Below are 22,279 nucleotides of genomic sequence, written 5' to 3' on the forward strand. Positions count from 1 at the left end.
TGAAATGCCAAAATACGCTAACTTACATAACTATAATATACTATATTATAACAGAGTTCCTGACATAGCCTACATTAATTATTTCATACGGCTCTATCTGAACCTCCGAGCGCCCTCTTGTGTCATTGTAAAAACATTATCAGGTGCAACGTTAAAAAAAAAAAAAAAAAAAAAAATACATTTTTTCTGGCTAGACTTAATTAGGCCGTTGTCATTTTAATTAATTTAGTTTAAGGGCTTTGTGTCTAGATAGGTTTAAAATCATGGTTTTCAAAGATTTATTTATTTATACCTTTATTTGTATTTTAATTAATTAATTAATTAATTAATTTATTTATTTATTTTACCTTTTGAGCAGTATCTTAACAGGTTACGTAATATTTATAATAACTTTAAGATACATTAGATTACATGTATTTGTTTATTTATTTATTTTATGCATATTAAACCTAAACTTCTTATAGAGTAAATTAATTAATTTATTTATTTATTTATTTTACATTTTGAGCAGTGTCTTAACAGGTTACGTAATATTTATAATAACTTTAACTATCTTTATCTATAAATCTAAAATCTATAAATAGCTATGACTAAAGAGTCACGCAGGCCAGAAAGAGAATAATATAAGAATGTTGCTCCACCTGTCTGGCTGCTCGTACACGCCCCTCGTTCGCGCTCACCTGAGATCAAACGTCAGTCCAGAGAAACATCATGACGCTACACTTTTCCTTCTTTATTCTCATTTTTACAAACTTAGCGATTTTCCCAGGTAAGACAAACTCACTCATTTATGCATGATGTTTTTCATGCTCATGACTTCATTTACACATAATGGAGGTATGCGATACAGGGAATCGTCGTGTTTCACCGACAACAACTTACAAAAGTAAAAGTCTATTGGGTTATATTAATCATACAGGGAAAATAATTTATTAATAATAGGTAGTTTTAAACTTAATTTTACTAGGTTAAATTAGATTAATATTAGATTATACGAGTTTTGGTATCGTCAATAGCTGTTTAATTGTTTATTGAGTGTACAGAGTAACAGTGTAGCCCAGTAACTACATGAAATCACAAGAACTGTATCTATAAACTTAGAGAAACGTAGATATCAACATAAATATCTATCAAAAAATAAATTAATTAAATGAAATTATATAATAATAATTAGTTATGCAGGTATTATTTCAGTTATACTTATGAACTTCTCTTATCTGGCCTTCATAGTCCAGACCACAGACCAAACTTCATATTTGAAGAAGTATGATGTGGTCAAACCTCAGCTGGTTCATGAGCGCTGGAAGAGGGATGCAGAGCCCTCACAAACATCTGCACAGGTATAAACCATTATTAACAGTGTCTGGAAGTAAGTTAAAAATTTTATTTTCTCCATATTTTAAAATGATGTGTCTGATTTCAGGATAGACATGCTGATAGCATTACATACTCTGTCAGGATTGATGGTCATGAACGTATACTACATCTGACAAAGAACACGTACGAATTTTGAAAGGACTTTGGCTGACATATTTAGTTTTATTAATGATTACAAATTGTAATTTGATCTCTTATTCTACCAGACACTTTTTATCCAAGAACTTTGTTGTGTTGTCTCATGATGCACAGGAGAAAGGGTGGACAGAAAAACTGGTGAGATTTTTTTTTTTTAGATTTATTGCAGTTAATAAAATATAAAATTGATACTTACATACGAAAAAGCAAAAAAACTGCTACTGGGTGTAAAAATAAATCGGTGCTCTTTGGGTGTGGGATTCCTATGTGAAGTCAAAAACTCATAAATCCAAGGCACTCGAATACTGTGGAATATAAAAAGCCTTTATTCACATGGCTTTAAAGTTTTCAAGAACAACAAATGTGCACATCGACGTGTTGTGGCTAACTCGCCTTCATCAGGGTGTCAATTTACAAACACACTCAGAGTTCATTCAATGTTCAAATGAACTCTGAGTGCCTTGGATTTATTGGCTGGATAAAATGGATACTGTCCAACACATTGCTCAGAATAAGGAAATGAAATGTTAAAAATACATTATAGTCATTAGACATTGATCATGCCCTAGAAAACATTTACTCATGTGGTCATTTTATGAAAACCATTAACCAAAAACATTAACCTTGACATAGTACTGAAAATGAGCTGTACTAATGGTGAAGGGTTTTTTTTTCTAGGAGCTTTGTCACTATCAAGGACATGTGGAAGGTTATGAAGACTCTCTCGTAGCTCTCAGCACCTGTGAAGGTCTCAGGTATGTATGTTGCTTATACTTTCAGTGTCTAAAATGCAGTCTTACATGTTAGTTGGGTCCCATGTCATTTTTTGAAACTGATTTACTGAAAGCTATTATTGCGCTAGCTAGGCAGCTTTGTATTAAAGAGATAGTTCACCCAAAAATGAAAATTCTGTCATTAAAGGAGTTCACTTCCAAAACAAAGATTCACATATAATGTACTCACCCTTGTCATCCAAGATGTTCATGTCTTTCTTTCTTCAGAAGTAAAGAAGTTATGTTTTTTGAGGAAAACATTTCAGCATTTTCTCCATATAATGGACTGGTATGGTGCCCCAATTTTGAACTTCCAAAATGCTGTATAAATGCGGTTTCAAACGACCCCAAATGCGGTTGTAAACGATCCCAGCCGAGAAAGAAGGGTCTTATCTAGTGTAACGATCGTTTTTTTTTTCATTAAAAAAAAATACAGTTTAAATACTTTTTAATCTCAAATGCTCGTCTTGCCTTTCTCTCCATGAACTCTGTATTATGCCTCAAGACAGTTAGGGTATGTCGAAAAACTCTGATCGTATTTTCTCCTTCAACTTTAAAAATCATTTCAAAATCATCCTACATTATAACATTATTTGTAAATTGTTGTTATGGAAGTGGAGTTCTCTTTTAATTACTCACCTTCATGTCGTTCCAAACCTGTAAGACCTTTGTTCATCTTCGAAACACAAATAAAGATATTTTTGATGAAAACCGAAAGCTTTCTGACCCTCCATGTAGACTGAAGATATGAGAATACTTTTTGTGTGCAAAAAAACAAAAATAACGACTTACCCCCGAGTTACTCGCTTCCACTATTATCGAGTGTACCACGACACAAACGTATTCTCGTTTATAACTTCATAAAATTTGCGCTGAACCACTGATGTCACATGGACTATTTTGATAGTTCTTGATACCTTTCTGGGCCTTGAACATGGTAGAACCTTGCTCTCTACAGAGAGTCAGAAAGTTCTTGGATTTTATCAAAAATATCTTCATTTATGTTTCAAAGATGGACGAAGGTCTAACAGTTTTGGAGCGACATGAGGGTGAGTAATTAATGACAGAATTTCTTTCATTTTCTTCTCCACAATTATTACAATTGTTGCAATTGCAGCTCACAATTACAAAAACATGGTCTCTTTTCAGACAGGTTTCCTAAACACTTCCAGTGTCTACCCTTTTGTTTTGTTGGAAGTGACTGTACAGTACTTAATTTGTATTATAAGAAAAATTCCAAAATTAATTTGACATTTTCCTTTCATTATTAAGACAAAGTTGTTTCTGTGTGTAGATATAAAAATTCAGTCTAAATAAATAACTGACAGAAATGTACTTCAACAGTGAATAAACCAGTTTATCGTGTGAAAAATCATTGCAAATTTATGTTTGGTACAGTAAAGTGATGGAGCATGTTGAAAGCAATATTTATAAATGGAAATAAAGATATTTGCTGTTTCTATTAGGTGAAAAAAGAAGTGTTTTTATTGTACTTTAAGTAGTTAGATGCTAATTGTACTAAAGTGGCCATTACACTACACTTTTCATGTTATTGACTTCCATTTATATGCATGCCAATGTGGGAAACAGGAAATACAAGCTCATGCAAATTTCACTGCATTCTAAAGTTTGGTGAACTGTGACCTGTGAGTTTGTGTCAGGTGAAGATGTGTAATAAAGATGAATTTAAATCTGCAGTGTTGCAGTAAAGTGAAGTATTTTTTTTGCTTTTAAAATAAGATGGTTTTAAATGATTAGACTTTGATTTGGTCAAAGTCTAGTGTGTCTGTGGCTTGAGTGTAAATAGTGTTAGATGCCCTTTAAACTCAGTTCAAGTAGTGGCAGATACTGTTTGCACCTCAATGTATTGTACTTTGTAAATCAATATGCAATAATAACAACATATTCAGTCAATATGATTCTATTCAGTAAACTGATAAAAGAATGCTGCCTTATTGGGAATCTACATGTCCTGTACTACACGCACGGTCACATTTGCAAAACTTTCAGTGAGATTTCACAAGCAAAACAGGTCCATTGTCAATAGTGTAGCAATGTATAAAGCAGAGCTCACACAGAAATCAGTTTCAGACTAAGCAGCTTTCCGTTGTTGAACACAGCGTATTTGTTTGTCCAACTTGAACACTAAAAAAATCGATGTTGACTGAATTTCACCATGCAATGGTACCTGTTACCAGACAAGTTTCTTATTTTGTCTTGCTCACCCAGACAGTGGTTGACAAAGCCAGTGTAAAGCCTTTGCCAACAGGATGGATTATTTGCACTGAGTGTAAATAGACACTCTGTTAAATAGATCACTTCTCATAAGAGTAGAAAAAGTCATATGAACCTGTTACAGTATTGTTAGCTCAATGTTTTTTTTTTTCTCAAAAATTAGGTTGTAACTATTGTACACTGTGTTTCAGGGGGATCATTCTCATTGGTAATAATAGCTATGGGCTGGAACCTATCTTGCACTCCGAAGCCAATGAACACCTCCTCTTCCTGTTGAAGGACAGTCAGTCAGAACCATTTGTATGTGGACTGGCCAGTGAAACATCTTCCAGCGAGGACCACTCCCATGACACTGACATGTCCATGTTTTTACGGGTTGGAAAATCTGTCTTATTGTCTAACATTTTTATGCTGTATAAACATTTTTGACATTTCAGTTCATCTACTGAATCCACAGAAAAAACGAGCCTTACCTCAGACCAAATATGTGGAGTTGGTGTTAGTAGTGGATCACCAAAGGGTGAGTTTTAGCCATTAGAATGTTTCAATGTTTTTGGAATTAGTTGTAGTTAGTGTAGTTCTAAAAGGTGTGTTTATTTATTCACAGTTCGTCTTTAAGAACAGCAATTCAACTGCCGTGCGTAACGAGATGGTCCAGTTGGCTAACTTGCTGGATACGGTAAGAATTCTAGCTACAGATAAGGTTATTGTTAGGATTAGGATGAGTCTAACCCTAACCTCAGTATGTGCAATAATGTATTAAGACTGTTGTAATGTATGTCAGGGCAGTTCTTATCTTGATTGATGTTTATAGACTGACATAATGAAATATTTGTGGTGTTTTTTTTGTTCACTCCAGTACTACAAACAGCTGAATATCCGGATAGCGCTGATTGGCTTGAAGATTTTTGACAAGGAGAACCCCTTCAGTGTGGATGGCAGTGCTGGGGAAGTGTTGGGAAGGTTTGTGCAGTGGAGAAAGACAGACCTGTTACCTCAACTTAGGCATGACGTGGGGCAGCTTGTTGTGTAAGTACTTCACACCCTGTAGCTTTGTTTTTTTTTTTTTTTTTAAATAAATAGTACAGTAAAATATTTGTTCACTATTAAGCAATGATTGTTTTTCGGAATACTCCCCATCTGCATTCATCAAATAAAACTTCAAACTTACACCATTGGTTGGCCTAGCCTGGTCATGTCCTTAACTCTTTAGAGCACTTTTAGAAACCATAGTAAGTACCAAAGTACTGTACATGAGAGTAATAAATGTAGTCAAATAAATATAATGACACAAAAATGCATATAGATTTACTAGGCGTTTACATGTAAAGCTAATTCGTGGACCCAACAGATCAACTTTTAGGCCTGTCACAATGCCAACACTTGGTGGTCTTGGCTAATTACGAGCGTTTATGCGACAGGAGTTAATTGTGCAAGACTGTCCCAGGTCTGGAAAATCCCAAAGCTCAGTGATCTATCCAACACTAAATCCACTATGATAGTGCATCTGAATGGTATTTTTGGCTAAGCATATCCCATGCATTTAGGAACTCCCCTAGTAAAAGAGTAATTTAAAATGTATTTATTTTATACTAAGTATAGTTAAAGTCAGTTAACATATTTACTGACATATCGCTCCAGACTTACTGATATAGAAAATTGTAATTGAGCTATATTTGGAGTACTACTTGTGCACAGTGCACATTTCTTGATATTAAGCCTAAAATATGTTTTAATGTCACTATTGATAAGGATTTTGTGATCTTTAGATATTTAGCATGTAAAGACTTATTTAAAGTGTACCTAAAGTATACTTTCGATAGTTCCACTTTAGCACAATCAAATATACTTAAGTATATCTTTACTTGGATTTCAGCACCACTTCTGCACAATTAAAGTACAAAATTAGTTCTTCCAATTTAGTAGACTTTAAATATACCAGTATACTAAAAGTACAACTGCAGGGTATTTTATATACATAATATGTAAATGTATATGTAGTGTACCTAACATAAAATTAATGTATTTTAAATACGTTTTAGTATATTTATTTTTCACTAGGCTCATGTGACTCAAAATCTTAAAGTTGATATTAAAAAACATAATTTAGCAGTAAAACATAATGTTGCACATTTAATGATCACTTAACGATCATCAGAAGCTTATTAGTGCAAATTAATGAATTTAAAATGTGTACACAAAAAATCTAGAAAAACTTGGCTCGCTGATGTGTTTCATCAGGGAATTTAAAAGATCTACACACACTTGTAGTCTTTACATTCATTTGAACACTTTGGGCAAATAGAGGAAATACATCATGCAAGTAAACAAGTGGTCAAGGACAAAGATCGCAAATGTGGGTATTGGGATAGGCCCTATGCGAACATGCACACTGCCCTACTGTAAAACTGTAAATGAAAACAGTAAAGCAACCTTAATGACGCTGATAGATCACATGACAGTTACAACATGATGAATGTTGTATGTCCGGATTACATTCATACTACACATAATCATACTTTAATAGAACATACTTTTATAGTTTACAAAGTAAGTAATTCAAAATAAGTACTTATTCTGAAAGTACATGATATTGGAGAAAGGTAAATGGAAATGGACAACACTAAGAGTGACACTTCGAGTGGTATTATTGTTATAGTTGTGGTGTGGTGCTGTTCTTTTAAAATTAGAACAATTTTACATTTACAACAGGAGAATGTAGTAATATTTAATTTAAGTTGTCTTGGTCCTCAGAGATGACACCAGATGTCATGTTCTGAGTAACATGATCTGTGTTTCTGTTTCTTAAAGAGGCCGACCAGGATCGTACCCTGGAGGTGTGCTCGGCATGGCCTTCGTAGGGACTGTGTGCTCTGCAAACAACGGCGGAGGAATCAATGTGGTTAGAACATTTTTATTTCGTCAGTCATTTTGACTGTAAAGCTAATAAAACCTGACTATATTAGTATACTCTTAGGTTTTCTAAAACCTTCAGGGCTGATTGTTTTCTGAAGGCTGTAATTTAAAACCTGCATGTTTTATTGATGCAAAGGTGTGTTTGTGAAATAGGTGCCTGAACGAAGGGAAGCAATTAAAGTGTGACCAAAGCAAAACTATATTGATTACAATTTTTAATTGTTTTAGTTGTCTGTCCTGCAGATACATTTAGATGCATATAATAAATGCAGGAAATGAACTCTAATGTCATGTTCTTATTTGCTTTTCACTATTATATCATCACAGTTTGGTAATGACAAGCTGCAGTCGTTCTCTACGGTGATTGCTCACGAACTGGGCCATAACCTGGGCATGAGTCATGATATCAGTGGTTGTACCTGTAATGCTGGGAGCTGCATTATGGCACCCACTGCTGGGTTAGTGGCTACTGTTGTTTTGTAACATCTGTCATATATGCAACTATCGTGAACATAATCTAAAACATAATTTAATATGGAAAAAATGAATTTCTGTCATCATTTGCTCACCCTCATGATGGTCCAAACCTGTAAGTTTTTTTTCATTCTGTGGAACACAAAAGAAAAGTCATACAGGTTATATACAGTGCCTTGTGAAAGTATTCATAACCCTCCATTTTTTTCACTTTTTGTTATGTTGCAGCCTTTTGTTAAACTGCTTTAAATTACTTTTTTCCCACATCAATCTACATACACCATAATGACAGAGCACAAAACAGGTTTGTAACAACTTTGCAAATTGACAAGACATAAAAAACTGAAAAGATTCCATTGCATAAGTATTCATACCCTTTTCTGGGACACTTGAAATTTAGCTTAGGAGCACTCATATTGCTTGTAGATGCAACTACACTTCGAGTGTAGGGAATTAATTAAAAGGAGTATGATTTGGAAAGGCACACACAGCTAAAAATGCATATCAGAGCAGGAAAACTAAGCCCTGAGATCAAAATAACTGCCTGTAGAGCTCAGAAATAGTCTTGCATCAAGGCACAGATCTGGGAAAGATCCTACAGCTCGCCTCCTGGCCAAACTGAGCAATTGATGGTAAAGGGGCTTGAAGGAGAAGCTGATGGTCACTCTAGTTGAGCTCCATGATCATATATGCAGATGGAAACTTACAGAAGGACAAACATCACTGCAACACTCCACCAATTTAGTTTTCTTTATCTTTATGGTGGTATGGCCAAACTCAGTCCTCTCCTCAGTGAAGATGCATGAAAATCCACTTGGAATTTGCAAAAAAGCACCTAAAGAACCCTCAGACTGTGAGAAACAAGATTCTCTGGTCTGAACCTCAATTCCAAGCATCATGTTTGAAGGAAACCAGGCACTGTTCATTACTTACAGAGTACCATCCCAACACTAAAGTGTGGTGGTATCAGCCTCGTGCTGTATGGCTGTTTTTCAGCAGCAGTAGAAGAAGAAAATCTCAATGCACTAAAATATTAAGATCGCCTTAATAAAAACCCAGTCCAGAGCATACAGAATCTCAGACTGGGCAGAAGGTTTACCTTTCAACAGGACAATGACCCTAAGCACACAGCAAGAGTGGCTTATACACTACTTTGTGAATGTCCTTGAGTGGCCCAGCCAGAGCCTTGGCTTGACCGCAATCCAATATTTCTGGACAAACCTAAAAATGTCTGCCAGCCCCCATCTAAACTAACTGAGGTGAAGAATGGCAGATAATTGCCAAATGCTCATGTGCAAAGCTTGTCGCATCATACCCAAAAGACTTCAGGCTGTAAAGGTGCTTCAACTAAGTACTATGTACTTATTTTAGTGTTTTATTTTTAATAAATTTGCAAAGTTGTCAATGGTTTGTCATTATGGTGTATGGAGTATAAATTGTTGTAGGAAAAAAGTTATTTAAAGCAGTTTAACATAAGGCTGCAACATAACAAAACAAAAAAATTAAGAGGTATGAATACTTTCACATTTTGTCTTACTATTAACTAGTTTATTATTAGCATTATTTTACTATTATTATTAGCATTTTGAACAATGAGAAGCACCTAGTATTACTAGTATTTTTAGCATTTTGGCTGTTTATTAGCACTTGTGAAGCACATATCAATGACCACATTTATTTCCCCTTTTTTAATTCCACCTCATACCTAAATATAATAACTACCTTACCATCTATTAATAAGCAGAGTGGGACAGAGTTTATTGAGGCAAAAGTAATAGTAATAGTAAGAATTAGTCTCCAAACTAAAGTGTGACCAAACTTTTTTTTTTTTTTTTAACAATCCTTTCCAGATGACCTAAATTCCTCGAAAGTCACATGTTATTTATTTTAGTTGAATATCCTGTTGTTATCCTGAAACACATCTGATTATAAAAGTAAAATGGGCGTAGAGCATTTCATGTTGACCTCAATCAGAGAAAACAGGAGGCTTGTACAAAAACTTTTCATGCTGTCCTTGATGTGTGTGATGCTGTGTTTGGCTGTGAATGCAGAGGAGCAACTAAATTCAGTGACTGCAGTGATCAAGCCTTTGAAAGGTTGATTCAGAGAGGTGGAGGGGCATGTTTGAGGAACCCACCATCTCAAGACAGCGTCGTCACGGTGCCCAGGTGTGGGAATGGCATTCTAGAGCATGAAGAGCAGTGCGACTGTGGCACACCGCAGGTATTTCAGAGGCTTAGTTCCCTGTTTAACTTAATAACATAATTAGTCTTAATAGAAGCATTTCATTTAAACTCCAATTGTACAAACTCAGTTAAATATTATTTTTACGTTTCCACAGCAAAATTGTGAGTTGTAATTAATTATATTTCCAGTGGGTTTTTTTACATTACAGACATTAAATAAGTTTTATGTTTTCTTTAGTGTGACCTGACTTGTTTTCCCATTTGTGACCATGGAGCACAAAACCAGTCATAAGTGTCAATTTTTCAAAACTGAGCTTAATGCATCACCTGAAAGCTGAATACAGAAGCTTTCAGATGTTAGGATAGGACAATATTTGGCCAAGACACAACTATTTGAATATATGCAATCTGAGAGTGCAAAAAATCTAAATATTGAGAAAATCACCTTTAAAGTTGTCCAAATGAAGTTCTTAATAATGCATATTACTAATTAAAAATTAAGTTTTGATGTATTTAAAGTAGGAATTTTACAAAATATCTTCATGAAACATGACCTTTACTTAATTTGCTAATGATTTTTGGCATAAAAGGAAAATCAATAATTTTGACCCATACAATGTATTTTTGGCTATTGCTACAAATATACCCCAGCGACTTAAGACTGGTTTTGTGGTCCAGGGTCACATTTATTCAACTGTTTGTTTTATGTTCTGTGATAGTTTAAAACCCAAGGAAAGACCTGAAGACACTGTTCAGTCCTATAAATAAAAGAATAAACAACTAAAGTAAAAATAAAATTGCTTTTCAGTATTGCTGTACTGAATGCGTTGTTGCTGTTGTGTTGCAGGAGTGTAAAAATAAGTGTTGTGATGCAGCTACATGCACCCTCACTAAGGGCTCAGCCTGTGCTGCAGGAAGCTGCTGTGAAAACTGTCAGGTCAGACCCCTCATCACACACACATTTGATTTTCTTATTTAAATGACAATATACTAAGCATACTACTGTTTTATATAAGGCAAATCATAATTACTGCAGACAAAGGGACATTAAAGGGACAGTTCATCCAAAAATGGAAATTTGATGAAAATTTACTCTCAGGCCATCCAAGACATAGATGGGATTGTTTCTTCTACAAAGCACATTTGGAGAAATGCAACGTTATATCACTTGCTCACCCATGAATTTTCTGCAGTGACTCGATGCTAAACAGTCTAAACAGCTCATAAAAACATCACAATAATGCATAAGTAATCCAGATGACCAGCCCATTATTAATAAAGTCCATCCCTTGTTGTCCTCCCACATTAAAATCCACCAACATATTTGTTTAGAACTATTTTAGACTTATGTAAACAGTGCTTGTTTGTATTTCTTGTTCTATGTTTCTGATTCACACCAGATAGATTTTTCATTGGAGAAAGCAATATTATGGCTATAGGATTTTTATTTTAGCCTGAAGCAATATCAAGTTTAAAATATCTTGATGAGTTTATTACAAACACAGTTTTTGCTTCACAAGACATTATTGATGGACTGGAGTTGTGTGGATTATTGTGATGGTTTTTATCAGTTGTTTGGACTCTCATTCTGACCGCACTAATTCACTGCAGACGATCCATTGGTGAGCAAATGATGCAATGCTAAATTTCTCCATATGTGTTCCTGATGAAGAAACAAACTATCCTGGGTGAACTATCCTTTTAACCTTATAAAAACTTGGATGAAAAAAACAAACATTAAGTTATTTATTTGGCCCCTATTAATTTACATGCACTGCAAAAACACAAAACAACAACAACAAAACAATTTCTTAGTATTTTATCAATGTTTCATTGTCCAGTACAAATATCCTGATGTATTTATTAATGTATATGTAAATAACTAATAAACAAACTTAATTGAGATTTATTCTTTGAACAAGTGAATTACAATAAGGACATTTGTAAGGGTGTAACACTGGTTGCTGTGAACAGATCAACGTGGCCGGCACCCCCTGCAGACCGTCTATCAACCAGTGTGATCTGCCGGAGTTCTGCGGTGGAACGTCTCCATTCTGCCCGGCAGATTTCTACATGATGGATGGCCTCCCGTGTGCCAGTAACACAGCCTTCTGCTTCGAGGGCCGATGCCAGACATTTGACTACCAGTGCAAACAACTTTTTGGCTCAGGTGCTTCTCATTGTTCTCATTTTATCTCTATGAACATATGAACATATGTCAGTTTACTGTCTGTCATTATTCAAATGACATGCTGTGGTTTAAAATTTTATACGAAGCTTGTTTTGTATGATTGAGTTCATGTGTTTTTCTCTGTATCTCTGGCTATCCAGAAGCGACTAAAGCAGATGATAAGTGCTTTAGTCATATTAATACTATAGGCAATGCGTATGGGAACTGTGGATACTCTGGGTCTAGCCCGAAACCTTGTGAAGTGAAGTGAGTACCTTATTTAATTTTCATCAGTTAAAGCATGCATGTTTTACTTCATTCATTGCTGTTACAAAACATTTGAGAACAAAATGCGTGTTATTTAAATTTAGTACTGACCTGAATAAGATAATTCATATAAAAGTCTTTTGCATATACGCAAAAGAAAATAACAGTTGAATTTATAAAAATGACACTCAAAAGTTTACATACGCTTGATTCTTAATACCTTGTTGTTACCTGAATGATCCACAGCTTTTTTTTTTTTTTTAGCGATAGTTGTTCATGAGACCCTTGTTTGTCCTGAACAGTCAATTAAACAGCCTCTTGTTCTTAAAAAAAATCCTTCAGTTCCCACAAATGCATTGGTCTTTCAGCATGTTTATGCATTTGAACCCTTTCCAACAATGACTGTATGATTTTTAAGATACATCTTTTTACACTGAAGACAACTGAGGGACTCATATGCAACTATTACAGAAGGTTCAAACACTTACTGATGCTTTAGAAGGAAACACAATGCATTAATTTGAAGATCAGGGTAAATTTAACTTTTTTTGTCTTCTGGGAAAATTTTAAGTATCTCCTGTAGCTTCTAAAGGGCAGTAGTAAATGAAAATATGGTATTTAGGCAAAATAAGAAAAATGTACACATCTCCATTCTGTTCAAAAATTTTCACCCCTGGCTCTTAATGCGTTGGTGTTTTTTTTGGAGCATCAGTGAGCGTTTGAAACTTATGTAATAGTTGCATATGAGTCCCTGAGTTGTTCTCAGTGTGAAAAGAAATATCTCAAAATCATACAGTCATTGTTGGAAAGGGTTCAAATACACAAAAATGCTGAAAAACCAAAGAATTTGTGGGACCTGAAGGATTTTTCTGAAAAACAGTGGGCAGTTTAACTGTACAGAACAAAAAAAAAAAAAAAAAAAAAAAAAAAAAAACACACTGTACAGTTGTTCAAGTACTCATGAACAACTATCACTAAACAAAAAAAAAAAAAAAAAAAAAAAAAAAAAAAATTTTTTGTATGATCCCCATTTTTTTGGGTAAAATATTTAACATTTTGCAGATTCTCCAAGTAATGTAAAATTTTGACCTCAACTGTATCTGTATGTGTGTGTATATATATATATATATATATATATATATATATATATATATATATATATATATATATATATATATATATATATATATATATATATATATACACAGTGGGTACGGAAAGTATTCAGACCCCCTTAAATTTTTCACTCTTTGTTTTATTGCAGCCATTTGCTAAAATCATTTTCATCAAGTTCATTTTTTTTCCTCATTAATGTACACACAGCACCCCATATTGACAGAAAAACACAGAATTGTTGACATTTTTGCAGATTTATTAAAAAAGAAAAACTGAAATATCACATGGTCCTAAGTATTCAGACCCTTTGCTCAGTATTTAGTAGAAGCACCCTTTTGATCTAATACAGCCATGAGTCTTTTTGGGAAAGATGCATCAAGTTTTTCACACCTGGATTTGGGGATCCTCTGCCATTCCTCCTTGCAGATCCTCTCCAGTTCTGTCAGGTTGGATGGTAAACGTTGGTGGACAGCCATTTTTAGGTCTCTCCGGAGATGCTTAATTGGGTTTAAGTCAGGGCTCTGGCTGGGCCATTCAAGAACAGTCACGGAGTTGTTGTGAAGCCACTCCTTCATTATTTTAGCTGTGTGCTTAGGGTCATTGTCTTGTTGGAAGGTAAACCTTCGGCCCAGTCTGAGGTCCTGAGCACTCTGGAGAAGGTTTTCGTCCAGGATATCCCTGTACTTGGCCTCATTCATCTTTCCCTCGATTGCAACCAGTCGTCCTGTCCCTGCAGCTGAAAAACACCCCCCACAGCATGATGCTGCCACCACCATGCTTCACAGTTGGGACTGTATTGGACAGGTGATGAGCAGTGCCTGGTTTTCTCCACACATACCGCTTAGAATTAAGGCCAAAATGTTCTATCTTGGTCTCATCAGACCAGAGAATCTTATTTCTCACCATCAAGTCCTTCAGGTGTTTTTTAGCAAACTCCATGCGGGCTTTTATGTGTCTTCCACTGAGGAGAGGCTTCTGTCGGGCCACTCTGCCATAAAGCCCCAACTGGTGGAGGGCTGCAGTGATGGTTGACTTTCTGCAACTTTCTCCCATCTCCCGGCTGCATCTCTGGAGCTCAGCCACAGTGATCTTTGGGTTCTTCTTTACCTCTCTCATCAAGGCTCTTCTCCCCCGATAGCTCAGTTTGGCCGGACGGCCAGCTCTTCTGGTCGTCCCAGACTTCTTCCATTTAAGTATTATGGAGGCCACTGTGCTCTTAGGAACTTTAAGTGCAGCAGAAATTTTTTTGTAACCTTGGCCAGATCTGTGCCTTGCCACAATTCTGTCTCTGAGCTCTTCAGGCAGTTCCTTTGACCTCATGATTCTCATTTGCTCTGACATGCACTGTGAGCTGTAAGGTCTTATATAGACAGGTGTGTGGCTTTCCTAATCAAGTCCAATCAGTATAATCAAACACAGCTGGACTCAAATGAAAGTGTAGAACCATCTCAAGGATGATCAGAAGAAATGGACAGCACCTGAGTTAAATATATGAGTGTCACAGCAAAGGGTCTGAATACTTAGGACCATGTGATATTTCAGTTTTTCTTTTTTAAAAAATCTGCAAAAATGTCAACAATTCTGTGTTTTTCTGTCAATATGGGGTGCTGTGTGTACATTAATGAGGAAAAAAATGAACTTAAATGATTTTAGCAAATGGCTGCAATATAACAAAGAGTGAAAAATTTAAGGGGGTCTGAATACTTTCCGTAACCACTGTATATATATTGCTTCAAAATTAAAAACGTGTTTTGATGAGAAGTTTGAAGTTTCTAGACTTTTTATAACTTATAGTTGTTGTTATTTTATAGTTATTTTTATTAATGAATGTGAAATTAGGAAGATGTGGTTTGCAACATGTTGTATAACCCAGCTGTCTCAGATTTCTCTATTCCAGTTGTGTTTTACATGTTGCTTTTTTTTTTGTTCAATTAAACAGCTGAGTGAATTTTACATTTCCTGTCTTTACAGAAATGCTATGTGTGGAAAAGTCCAATGTGTATTCAACAGCAACAGCCCACCTCCAGGAGCGTCAGTCAGCGTACAACAAATAGAGGGAGGGACAATCACCTGCATGAATGCTGACTTCAACATGGGCCCAGATGTGCCAGATCCAGCCTATGTAAAAAAGGGCTCAGTCTGCGCTCCTGGAAAGGTTAGAGTGGAGAAAATGGTTTTGTAGCTTTATTGTGTAGCCTTTAAATTTGAAATCTTTTCCTGATTTTAAATCTTACCTGTATTGGAACATTTCAGACATTATTTAATCATATAAACAGACAAATAGCTTGAATGAACATTAACAGTTAGTTTGAATGACTACAGCACAGAGATGTGATTTTAAATGGACTCTTGAACAAACATGGCCATTTGATCTTTAAATATGTACCATTTGGAGTTTGATTCTCTCATTTTATTATTATCTATAACCTTTAAACAAACAGTTAAGTCCTGTATTTTTATCTCTCAGGTGTGTTTGGACTTTACATGTTTGAATGCTTCAGTTCTGGATCAGAGTGAGAAATGCGATGCCCAGAAAGACTGCAACAGTAATGGAGTAAGTTACTAACTACATTTTTTTTAAATTCCATGATTCATCGGTGCAGGTCAGTCCTTATTACTTTGTAGTCTCACTTACTTTTCAACACTTCCCTCTACTCCATCGAACCCCTTTTTACTGAATAACCAATTTATCAATGTTAATTGGTTTTCAATGGTGTGGTTTTCTCATAGGTGTGTAATGATCAGTTCCATTGTCATTGTAATGATGGCTGGGGTCCACCCCACTGTGACAAATCCGGCAGAGGAGGAAGTATCGACAGCGGCCCTGCACAGATTGGTAAGATCACATTCATTAAATAAACAAAACACACACCAACATGTTGTTAAGAGTATATCATTCCTTATATCTTTTCTCTTAGATTACTCCCTGAGAAATGGACTCTTGATCTTCTTTCTTCTCGTCGTGCCAATTTTGGTTGGCTTAGTAATTATTTTGCTCTACGTGTTCAGAAGAGACAGTTTCAACCGCTGTGTAAAGTGCCGTCCTTCCAAAAGCCAAAGGTCAATCAATCATCATGATTTTCTTTTCATGCTATTTCAGTCTTGGAACTTATGTCTTATGTTCAATCTTTGATGTTTTAATATTGCAATAGCATTATTTATTTTTATGTTTGGCTTGCCTTGTACCTAACAGTGCTGAAGAAATTGCAAGTTATGGTACAGTATGTGCAGAAATGTACACAGACAATAGCATGAGCAGTAACATTTTTAGATCAGCAACCCAAGGTTAAAAATTTCCACTTCCAAAACAAAGATTAACATATAATAGGGATGTGACGAGATCTCGTAGCACGAGATTTCGCGAGATCTCGTGACGAAATTCTTGTAAAACATTTTGCAGTGTTTACATTAGAGTTGCACAATAAATCCTTAAAATATGAGATCTCGATTCAAACACCCACACGACCCACGTGTCTATTAGGACTGTTTCACATCGCAAGTGTCAGTGGAGCCTGAGAAGGACGTTTTGTTGCTGCCCTTGTTAATGAATCAGAGGGTCGGGGTAAATGTGAACGCAGAAAAAGCAACACAAACAGTCTTTTCAACCACATTATAATCATTATTTCTGTGTTACAGACATTTACATAACTGAAGTACTGGGATAAAAGTTTATAGTTTGGGTATAAACACTTGTCTACAGTAGCGATCAAAACCAAACTATCTTGTATGTATAGTAACGCTTATCCTCTTCCGCCAGGAGGTGGCGACAACTGCCCGTTTTAAAAAAGTATGTCATTGAATCATTCATTAAGGAGATTCCGATAGTCAAACAAGTCTTAATGAAGTGAGACACTGACTCCTTCATTGAATGTTTTTTTTTTATTTTGTTTAAATGAATATGTTTTTAAAAGACTTAAGCAATAAATAGTTTGTCAGAACCACTAGTAAATTATGTTATTTTGTAGTTTTCTATTCTTTTTTTCTCCAGAATCGTGAGAGAATCGTGATCTCCAATTTATTAAAAACAACTGGGATTCTCAATTTATCCAGAATCGTGACGCTCTTGTTTAAATGTTGTTTATTACTGCCTATAATTAATTAAAATGGAAGTTTAATTTCATAAAGTTCAAAATGCACCTACATGTTTTTGCATTTGTCTTTTTCAGTTGAATAAAATATTCAATTCCCTATATATTTAATCATTGAGGATTTCTTAAGAAAAGTTTAAAAATCTCGTCTCATCTCGTTCTTGTGAACCCAGTCTCGTGTCTCGTCTCGTCTCGTGGGATAAGTGTCTTGTCACACCCCTAACATATAATGTACTCACCCCCTTGTCATCCAAGAGGTTCATGTCTTTCTTTCTTCAGTCGTAAAGAAATTATGTTTTTTTGTTGTGGAAAACATTTCAGCATTTTTCTCCATATAATGGACTGATGTGATGCCCTGAGTTTGAACTTCCAAAATGCAGTTTAAATGCGGCTTCAAACGATCCCAATGCGGTTGCAAACTGCCAGCTGAGAAAGAAGGGTCTTATCTAGCGTAACGATCTGTTATTTTAATAAAAATAATACAATTTACATACTTTTTAATGCCAAATGCTCGTCTTGTCTTACTCTGCCTGGACTGTTTTTGTTCCGGTTCGTGACAGTTAGGGTATGTCGAAAAACTCCCATCTCATGTTCTTCCTCAACTTCAAAATTGCCCTATATCGCTGTTTTACATTTTTTGTTAAGGGTGTTTGATCTTCTTTGCATGTTCACTTTGCAAAGACTGGGTCGGTACTTCTGCAGCGATGTAGGATGATTTTGAAATGATTTTTGAAGTTGAGGGAGAAAATACGATTGGAGTTTTTCAACATACCTTAACTGTCTTGAGTCAGAATACACAGAGTTCAGGAAGAGAAAGGCAAGACGAGCTTTTGAGATTAAAAGGTTTTTAAATTTTTTTTTTTTTTATGAAAATAACCTATCGTTTTACTAGATAAGACCCTTCTTCCTTGGCTGGAATCATTTACAACCTCATTTGGGATCGTTTGAAACCGCATTTAAACTGCCTTTTGGAAGTTCAAAATCGGGGCACCATACCAGTCCATTATATGGAGAAAAATGCAGAAATGTTTTCCTCAAAAAACACAATTTCTTTACGACTGAAGAAAGAAAGACATGAACGTCTTGGATGACAAGGGGGTGAGTACATTATATGTGAATCTTTGTTTTGGAAGTGGACTTCTCCTTCAACATTTACCAGTGCTTTCCATGGGAGGGATAGTAACATCATGCTTATTGCGTCAGACCGGCACATTCTGTACTGAGAATCTCATGCAAATGGGAGGTGTGTTTGAGCTGAAAATCATGACTGACTTCATTTATGTGCGCATAGCATGAGTTCCAGGTTAAGCTGGATTGCAAGTGGCATGTGAAGAAGGTACAGGAATATTGCAACATGTTTAGTGAAATTCAACCTGAGACAGAAAGTTTGTCATCAATGAGTGTCATCAAACACTCAAAAATGTTTGAAAATTGTTGCCAAATCTTCTGAGATATTATTTTCAATCTTTTGTTTAATTTTTTACAACAGGTCGACGAGTGCTGCAAGTGGTCCATCAAATGCTCAGTCAAATGTCCAGGCAAACGGCAATACAGCAAGAGTAGCCACCCCACAGTCAATGACACAGGTTCAAACCAATGTTATTTTAGTATCACTGATATCCTATTATAGTTTTTGTTAATATTTTTAATACGACTTTTTAACTTCTGTTTTCCCTTTAATTTCAGTTTTAGTAATTTTGTTTTGTCATTTTTATTAGTTTTAATTATTGTTAAATACCTTGTATAATAGTTATTAGTAATTTTTATTCATTCATTTTAGTATTTCGTTTTAGTATTTAACTTAAATGTAAATCTGAAAATTATACTTTTTTTATATTTTACTTTATTTCAGTTAAAGGATTAGTTCACGTCCAGAATAAAAATGTCCTGATAATTTATACATTCCTATGTCATTCAAGATATTCATGTCTTTCTTTCTTCAGTCAAAAAGAAATTAAGGTTGCAACAACAAGTTGAAGGTCCAAGTTTCAGTGCAGTTTCAAAGGGCTTTACATGTTCCCAGATGAGGAATAAGGGTCTTATGTAGTGAAAAAAATTGGTAATTTTCTAAAAAGAAGTAAAATTGATACACTTTTTAACCACAAATGCTCATCTTGCACTAGCTCTGTGACGCATTACGTAATAACGTTGGAAAAGTCATGCGTGGTTAGTTCTTCATCTGTGTACTTCGGTTAAAAAAGTTAGGGTAGGACAAAAACTCCATCTCATTTTCTCCTTCAAAAATTTTTTTTTTTACTTTTTTGGCCACCATTGAAGTCCACTATATGGAGAAAAATCCTGGAATGCTTTTCTTCAAAAACCTTAATGTCTTTTTGACTGAAGAAAGACATGAACATCTTGGATGAAATGGGGGTCAGTAAATTATCAGGATTTTTTTTTTTCTGGAAGTTTTAGTTAATGATAAAAAGAAAAAAAAGCAGGGTTTCAGCAGCAAACCATTCCCACAATTCATCAAATTGACGACTAACTTGATGTTAATGATACAAATAATGGCTACAAATAAACTTATTCTTTCTGAGCTTTGTGTGTGCAGATAATTTAGAGCATTGCCAGAGATTACTGATGATTTCATTATGTCTTGCTTTCATTACCACTATTCCTCTATGTTGTGATAAAGCACTTAAGTTACTATAATGAACCTGGCTAAATAAAACTTAACTTGGCATCTTTAAAAGGTTAGTAAGTCAACTTCTGTTGATCATATTTATGGTAACTTTGCCCACTTTATTTGTTTCTTTCAGCCACCTAAACCAGTACTTCCAGTGGATTCCTCAGTAACTGACATTAGGTAATGGCACTAGAAATATGAAACCAAGGATTAGTTTTCTTTGCTCTTTGCTCTATTGGTTTATTGGTTGTGTTTGCCAAGGCAAGCAGCAGACCCTAACATTAAAGTCCCCATAAAATTTAGAGCACAGTTGGGGAGATCAACCTTCAAACACTGCAAATGGTTAAACAGCCTCAACATTATAAACAGCGTTGACAAGAAGAGGAGATAAGGCCATGTGACAGCATAAATGACACTTTTCCCATAGCAACACTCTTACATTGTGTTGGCAAGTTCTGCACTGGCAAACACCATGATTTACCTCAGAAAATGTAGAAAAATCTAGTTCTTATGTACTTGTGTTTGAAAACCCATTTTCTTTTCATAATCTGTCTCTGATATTTCATTGGAGTACAACTGACCTGCTGACTTCTCAACCTTACAGACAAGGACCAGGAGTCCCCAGACCAATCCCACCAAGACAGACCCAAGTACCAGTATGAAGAAGGCGTGATGTTGCACAGTTGTTGCTTTTTGTATTATATTTTTACTTGACCCAATTTTCCAAAGAATACCAAAGAAAACATTTTATTACTCAGAATCTTCATCACCTCTTCTATCATTTAAAACATATGAAGGACCAATGCTGTTCTGAACTAGCCAGGAAAAGTATATGCTGCTTATAATTTAAGAATTTTAAAAATGTTTACAGAGATTTATAATTTTCTTTTAGCTCAGAAAGTGATGACAGTATGACTTCTGAAAACCTACGACGGTTGTTAATATTTATTGCATTTGGGGGAAGAATTCATTTCCCCTAGATTAAGCTGCACTTCCTGAGTTCAGTTCAGGGATCCATCAAGAACAGCAAACTAGAAATATGTCAGAAATTTGTGCCTGTTTAGGAACATTCAGAATAAAGGTCTTCTGCCTTTTTTAATGTAACATTCTGTTGTGTTAGTTAAGTAGCTCTTTAATACAGTTATTTGATTTAAATTGTAAAAATTGTAATTTTACCCACAAAATCTCTATTTTATATGTACCATGAATGTCAAAATGAACATAATAAAGTATATTCTGTATTTAAATCTCTTGGACTTGTCTCACATACAGTACTGTGCAAAAGTCTTAGGCCACTAGTATTTTCATCAGCTAAAAAATGGTTAAAATCGGTCTTTTGCTGTAGTGTGTCAGCAGGAAATATCAGATTACATTTCCAAACATTCATTTTGCCATTAATTGTAATAATCCAGTGAGATTTTTGTTTGCACGAGGAGTCTGACAACAGCCAGTGCTCTGCACAGAGATCTGATCTCATCATCATCCAGTCTGTCTGGAGTGACATGAAGAAACAGAACAAACTCAGACAGACTAAATCCAGAAGAACTGTGACAAAGTCTCCAGGATGCTTCAAGAAACCTATCTACAAAGCTGCAGCACTGTTAAAAGTTTTAGGCACGTGTGTAAAAATGCTGTAAAGTGAGGACACTGTCATAAATAGATTTTCTTTATCAATTACCTTCTATTAACTAAATGAAATCAACATTTGGTGCGATCATTCTTTGCGTTTACAGCAGCTTTTGCCCTAGGTGCACTTGCGCAAAATAGCTTTGCAGGTAGGTCTCTTGAAGCATCTTGGAGACGTTGCCACAGTTCTTCTGGATTTACTCTGTTTCAGTTTGTTCTGTGTCCTTATGTAATTCCAGGAAGACCGGATGATGATGAGATTAGATCAGTGTGGAGCACTGGCT

The 22,279-nt window shown here is 35.2% G+C and overlaps 1 protein-coding gene across 1 annotated transcript; it reads left to right on the forward strand.

Moving 5' to 3' along the window:
• The first annotated feature begins 635 nt into the window (after positions 1–635).
• Positions 636–21,596, forward strand: zgc:174164 (uncharacterized protein LOC570656 homolog). The gene is made up of 22 exons (XM_051125102.1): positions 636–769; positions 1,231–1,340; positions 1,424–1,500; positions 1,584–1,653; positions 2,194–2,270; positions 4,715–4,898; positions 4,981–5,043; positions 5,131–5,202; positions 5,383–5,552; positions 7,335–7,425; positions 7,767–7,897; positions 9,965–10,136; positions 10,947–11,036; positions 12,074–12,269; positions 12,431–12,536; positions 15,624–15,807; positions 16,120–16,206; positions 16,383–16,488; positions 16,571–16,712; positions 19,230–19,326; positions 20,503–20,549; positions 20,974–21,596. Exons 1-22 carry the CDS (start codon positions 712–714, stop codon positions 21,029–21,031), a joined length of 2,388 nt encoding a protein of 795 aa, XP_050981059.1. The 5' UTR covers positions 636–711; the 3' UTR covers positions 21,032–21,596.
• The last annotated feature ends 683 nt before the right edge of the window (positions 21,597–22,279 follow it).

Source organism: Labeo rohita, chromosome 12 (assembly GCF_022985175.1).
Source record: "Labeo rohita strain BAU-BD-2019 chromosome 12, IGBB_LRoh.1.0, whole genome shotgun sequence".
NCBI classification, from domain to species: Eukaryota; Metazoa; Chordata; class Actinopteri; order Cypriniformes; family Cyprinidae; genus Labeo; species Labeo rohita.

Bases quoted from the DNA above. Each gene is read 5' to 3' on its own strand.
- zgc:174164 (XM_051125102.1), top strand. From the start codon at position 712: ATGACGCTACACTTTTCCTTCTTTATTCTCATTTTTACAAACTTAGCG. The intron at 770-1,230 runs GTAAGACAAACT...TGGCCTTCATAG, and splicing joins AAACTTAGCGATTTTCCCAG to TCCAGACCACAGACCAAACT. The intron at 16,713-19,229 runs GTCAATCAATCA...TTTTTACAACAG, and splicing joins CGTCCTTCCAAAAGCCAAAG to GTCGACGAGTGCTGCAAGTG.